This window comes from Sus scrofa, chromosome 4 (assembly GCF_000003025.6).
Source record: "Sus scrofa isolate TJ Tabasco breed Duroc chromosome 4, Sscrofa11.1, whole genome shotgun sequence".
NCBI lineage: Eukaryota > Metazoa > Chordata > Mammalia > Artiodactyla > Suidae > Sus > Sus scrofa.
Genome location: NC_010446.5, coordinates 101,546,267 through 101,552,266, shown reverse-complemented (window position 1 = coordinate 101,552,266; position 6,000 = coordinate 101,546,267). Strand labels below are relative to the sequence as shown.

Below are 6,000 nucleotides of genomic sequence, written 5' to 3'. Positions count from 1 at the left end.
TAAAAGACTGATACGGATTTAATGACATATATTCCGTATTGGGGGGTTGAACACCAGAATGCTGTCCAAGGAACCATCATTAAATAAAACAACCTGAAAATAAGGCAATTCTCACATACACAAGCACACACTCACGCCAAACCTGGTACTTTTAGCATTATTAAATTATTCATTATCATAACAAACAGCTGTAAAATAACATTACAGTGAAAGAAAATGTGCACAAACTTCAGAAGCACAGTTCAGATTGTCTGTGAACACAGGTTCTTAATTTGAACTTTTCACATATGTACAGCCTCCTGACCTGGAAGAGGCCACATGGCTCAAGGGGTTACCGTCTCCTCTTCTCCTTCCAACTCAGAGCTCAGTGTTTTTAACCTATTTAAAACTGCTCCAGGTTTTGCTCAGTAACATGCAGCCTGCACTTGACTGAACTTCCAGGAAACAGATGATACCCTTGCCCCACCAACATTTGTGAGCTGGTGGAAGGAGCCTTCAGATTAACATTTTTAAGGGTGAACCACAGTTATCAGGGTTTGCTTTAGAAATGCTGCTTTTCAGAGTTCCCATTGTGACTCAGCGGTAACAAACCCAACTAGCATCCATGAGGATGCTAGGGTTTGATCCCTGGCCTTGCTCAGTGGGTTAAGGATCCAGCGTTGCCATGAGCTGTGGTGTAAGTTGCAGACAAGGCTCAGATCTGGCATTGCCATGGCTGTGGCATAGGCTGGCAGCTGCAGCTTGGATTCAACCCCTAGCCTGGGGACTTCCATTTCTATGGGTGTGGCTCTAAAAAGCAAAAAAAAAAAAAAAAAGCTATTTTTTTAAATACAAGAAAGAGCCTCCTGAATGCATTTCACCTCACTTAATGTGGATATGTTCCCTGAAGAGTTATAAGAACAATGGAATCACATTTCAGATGCACCATGAGAGTGGGGTGTTGCTGGTTGGGTTGTTTTCTTCTGCTAAGGGAGATACTCACAGAAGGGACACTGAAGGAGTAGCTGGCTTTCTTCTCTATGGCAACAGAAAGAACAGAGGAAATCAATGAAACTCAAAGATTCCCACTGCCAGTAAATTACTTTACCCTAACTTCAGTCTCCTCTCCCCACCGAACCCATTCTCAAAAGCTACTGCTGGGGAACACAGTGGATGCAGACGAGACTGTGCACCAGGATGAAAATGTCAGCAAAAGACCGAGTGACCCATTCAGTGGATCATCAATTCATGAATAATCAAAAGTTGGATGAGATTTCACAGGCACAGACTCAAGAGAACTCAAAACAGCTGGAAGAGGTAGATGTGCATGAAAAAAAAAAAAAAAAAAAAAAAACCAAAAAAAAAACCACACATGCAAAGGAATGATTACCTACCAATGGGCTATGTTATTTTCATGTGAGTCTTATATACTTAGTATTCAGATCACAGGAGTCAGAATTAATAATGGACACTTGCTTTGCTCAGATTACTCTCGACTAAATTCAAAAGGAATTAGTCTCTCCCAAAACTATCTATATTTTGAAAATCTATTTGCGTTTGCAAATAACAAGAAACTGATTAGGAGGGCAAGATCAACAGGCTTTACACAAGCCCAGAAGTCTCAGGATTTTTTAAAGTGTTTTCATAATGGCAAAAACATGCTTTCCTACAGTCCCCCAAAAAGGTTCTTTGCTAGAACACAACGGATCAAGTATACATTGCCAGTATCCATAAAAACTCCAGAAAACTGTAAAAACAACCTTGTGGGTTTTTTTTTTTTTTTTTTTTCTCCTTCAAGCGTGTCCAACAGTTCATGAAGATTCTTCCATGAAAAACAGGGGAACAGTCGCTAGTAAGGAAAACAAAACTGCTTTCCACAATTCTACCTTCTAAAGGCTAACCTACGGAAGGGATTTTCAGCATGGGTAACTGAAGTCTATACAAGAGTCATCTAACTATAGCCCCGACTAGAAATGGGACATATCTAGGACACTCTAATTACATGACAAAGACCAGCTTTGTCAACAAGGACATCTTTGGCCCTACTAGGCTAGCCTTAACGTTGTCCGCCAAGTGTAAGAATTTTCAGTGTCCTTATTATATAAATCACGACAGGGTAAGTCTTCCTAGCAGCTGCGTTGGAGAGCACAAAAGGTCAGACCACACCTATCCACACGGTCATTGGCCTCTAAAGAGAGAAACGTCTGTCGCACTCCTGTCCCCACGTCTTCCCTAAGACAGGGGACTTAATACTGTTCTACCTCACAAAGACATGAGAAACAACTAACAATCATCAAAAAGCATAAAGCACTTTACAAAGACAAAAGTGCTATTTTGGCATCTATATAACCACCAGAAAACATTCATTGCTTGTGCTATTTGGCAACTATACATCGATACCTCTCCCTGCCTGCGCCCTCCTTGTATAGAGTCTTGAGCTTCAACTGTGCCTCACTGTGTAGGAAATAGACATTTCTACTTAGACCAGAGCCCATATCAATACGCATGGAGGTGGCAGTTGGACTATCACCCCCCTTACTGCAGAGGGGGAGGGGTACACAGATACGAAGTGAAGGCAAGTGAGAGGAAGAAGCCTTACACCCCGGCATGAGAACATTTGCTTCCCTGATTTCTCACACAGGACCTGCAAAGTTCTGAGCTAGTTGACTTTTGTAGCAGGTCACCAGAGCAACTGTTGATGGCCTGAGGTTCACCCGAAACAAGCATCAAGCTGATCTGAGAAGGGAAAAGTCACACATAGCTGGGATTGTTCCAGTTCCCAGCACTTAAGAGATCACAGGTGAGATCCGAAAGACATGCTGGGCCTGGAACACACCTGACACACAGGGGCAGAGGCCTGGTCATCCACAGAGACCACCCTGACCCAGCGTGAAGCATGACCATGTTAAAGGAAGTAGTAAAGAACCAGGAGCAGGACCATGATTTCCCAGATCAGAAAACCAGCTCTGAATGAACTTCTATGTCAGAGATTCCACACTTGAAGTGAGGGTGTGTAGCTTTTCTGCCCAGTTTCCCCTGGATGCCTCAAAATAGCAGCTCACTGTGGCTCAGAGAAAGGAAGGGAAAGGTACACAAACTATCCACTCCTACAGGACTAACCAAGTTCCTCCGCTTCCTGGGACTCTAGCTGATGTGGAGAGACAGGGCAAACAGTGGCTTAACACCTGGTGAAACCAGGATAGGATTACTCATGCCCCCCTTTTATTTTACCCCATAAACCTCACACCAACCACACGCTCTCCCCGCTTCCCATGGGCCATTACAGCCCAACCTACTCTATTGGCAACCACCCCGTACCCTCCCCCTCCCCCTCCCCGCTAACTCCCCTTCCTCAAGATCCTCAGGCGCCTGCTCCTCCTCGCCCTGCACCCCCTATTTATTTGATGACGTCACCACGCTCAGGCACATCTTCCAAACTTTTCTTCGTCTGGGGGAAGCAGGTAAAATACAGCACTCCAAAAAGAACAACCCTTACACAGCCCTCCCCTTCCGGGCCCTAACCCTTAAAAGCTCCCCAGTCATTCTCAGATTGTCCCTCCCTCCCCTTCCCCATCTTTTTCTACAGGGTCTGTCCCAGGACATCTAGTCCCCACGTACTCCCCAGAGGCAGCCTCCCCAGGGGCGCAGCCCTAGCACAGGTGCAGCTTCTGGTGCTGCGCGAGGTGCGTTTTGTAGCGGAAGCCCTTGCCACAGCCCGCGCACTTGTGCGGCTTGTTGCCGGTGTGGATGCGGCGGTGGCGGATCAGGTGCGAGCTCTGGATGAAGCTCTTGCCGCACTCGATGCAGGTGTAGGGCTTCTCACCCGTGTGCGTGCGCTGGTGCTGCGTGAGCGTGGAGAAGTCGCTGAAGCGCTTCTCGCACTGGCCGCAGCGGAAGGGCTTCTCGCCCGTGTGCACGCGCAGGTGGTTCACCAGGTGCGAGTTGCGCCCGAAGCCCTTGCCACATTCGCGGCACACGTAAGGCCGCTCGCCCGAGTGCGTGCGCTTGTGCGTGAAGAGGTGCGAGCTGACGCTGAAGGTCTCCCCGCACTCGGAGCACATGTACGGCTTCTCGCCCGTGTGCACGCGCTGATGCTTCACCAGGTCCGAGCGCCAGCTGAAGCGCTTGCCGCACTCGCCACAGCCGTGCGGCTTCTCGCCCGTGTGGATGCGCTGGTGGTTGGCCAGGTGCGAACGGCGCACGAAGCCCTTGCCGCACTCGCCGCAGGCGAAGGGCCGAAGCGCCGCCGGCCCCGCGCCGCTGGCCGCAGCGTGCGCGCGTCGGTGGCTCAGCAGGTGCGAGCTGAGGCTGAAGGCCTCGCCGCACTCGGGGCACGGGTAGGGCTTCTCGCCCGTGTGCAGGCGCCGGTGCTTGAGCAGGTCGGCGCGCCAGCTGAAGCTCTTGCCGCAGTCGGCGCAGAGGTTGGGCCGCTCGCCCGTGTGCAGCCGCAGGTGGTTGGTCAGGTAGGTGTTGCGGCTGAAACCCTTGCCACACTCCCCGCAGCGGAAGGGCTTCTCGCGGGGGGGCCGGGCCAGCGCGGGCCCCGCCCCGAAGCCCCCGGCCACGCCCACGCCCATCATCCCCACCACCGCGCCGCACTCGCCCGCAAAGCCGAAAGGTTCCAGGCTGGCGGCCGCGGCGGCCTCCGCCAGGCGGTGAATGCGCTGGTGCTGCAGGAAGGCGGCGCCGGGGCTGAAGCTCTCCCCGCAGTCGGGGCAGATGGTGGGCGCGTCCATGATGCTGGCCATCAGGCTGTCGAGCTCTCCGAGGTCCACGGCCATGGGGTGGTGGAGCCGGCGGAAGCGACGGTGGGCAGGCTTGTCGCCCCGGTGCCGACTCCCCAGGGAGAGGTGCCGCCTCCAGGGAAGCACGGGAGGGGTCGGCTGCTCCTCTTCGTCCTCCAGCCGGTTCTCCCCTGCACTCTCCTCCTCCTCCTCCTCTTCCCGGAAGCTCCGGGAAATGCTGTCTGATTCAGACAGTCCCGGGAACATCGCCATCTCAGCTACTCCAGAAGGGTCATCTTCTTCCTCCCGGAGAGCAACCCCTTCTTCCTCACTCAGCAGCCCTGCTGCAACAGAAAAGGCAGCAGTGGGGTGACTAGACTTGGCGCTTAAGAGGCAAACCCAGAGGAATGTCTCAATAAGAGTGTGGGCCCCAGGGTCCTGGGGACTCTCAACCTCTCTCTCCAAGGTACGCCCCCCCCCCCCACCAACTCCAGACTCCTTCCGGCTTGGTGACTCCTGGGGAGCCTAAAGGAGGGTGAGCTCTGAAACCGGGGAAAAGTCCACTCACCTGCCCCCTTGGGCCTCTAGTTCTTCAGGCAGCTGTCTCTGGGCCCAGGCCCCGCCCACTGTACACGAGGCTCTGCTCAGCAGAGCCACCTAAAGTCCTGACAGTCTGCTTTCCGTGGTCAGATCTGGACCAGGTGGGACTCCCTGGGTTCTTGGAAAAGACTTGCCCCCTCTAAGAGCCACCAATGCCTTTCAAGGCCCTAGCCTCAAAAGACCCTCTAAGAGCCACCAATGCCTTTCAAGGCCCTAACCCTCCCCAGCTAACCCCAAGAAAAGCCCACCTGGCCTAACCAGGTGCTGGACTGAGTTTTTAACTATGATTGGTGAGTCTGCAATAGCTTAAGGTGGAACACAAACCGAACACACCTCGAGTTAAGGGCTTTCCTATGGAAGAGGAGTGAAGGGGGGGAGGGAAAAAGGTCCGGCTTAGAGACTAATCCAGAACACACACCTGTCTGCCTGGCTGCTTATCCCCAAGCAGAAGACACCCCTGAAAGTTCCTGAGATATGAAAGACCATGTGCTCTGGGCACAGCAGGGGAGAGCAGCAGGGGATCTGAAAGCTGTCATGGGGAAGGGATGTAAGATCATGGCCCTGTCCTTAAGGTATTTCAGCTCATTTTTGTCCCCTGGGCATGCTCAGAGCAGGATAAAGCAATGAAAGCCCAAAGACGGAACCAAGGAAGGGGATGGAGGCCCATTTACTCTTGCCAGATCAGGAATAACAAGAG

General features: G+C 52.1%; 1 protein-coding gene across 3 annotated transcripts in view; it reads right to left on the bottom strand.

Annotated features, from left to right (window-relative positions):
* ZNF697 (zinc finger protein 697) overlaps positions 1-6,000 on the bottom strand; it is a 32,015-nt gene continuing 26,015 nt past the window's right edge. For 2 of the 3 annotated variants that reach the window (XM_003355228.4, XM_013988103.2), the window contains exon 3: positions 1-5,047. In XM_003355228.4, coding sequence (XP_003355276.1) covers positions 3,630-5,047 — 1,418 coding nt within the window. In that variant the 3' untranslated portion in view covers positions 1-3,629. The remainder of the gene's footprint in view (positions 5,048-6,000) is intronic. The other variant, XM_013988104.2, reaches the window with a different exon arrangement.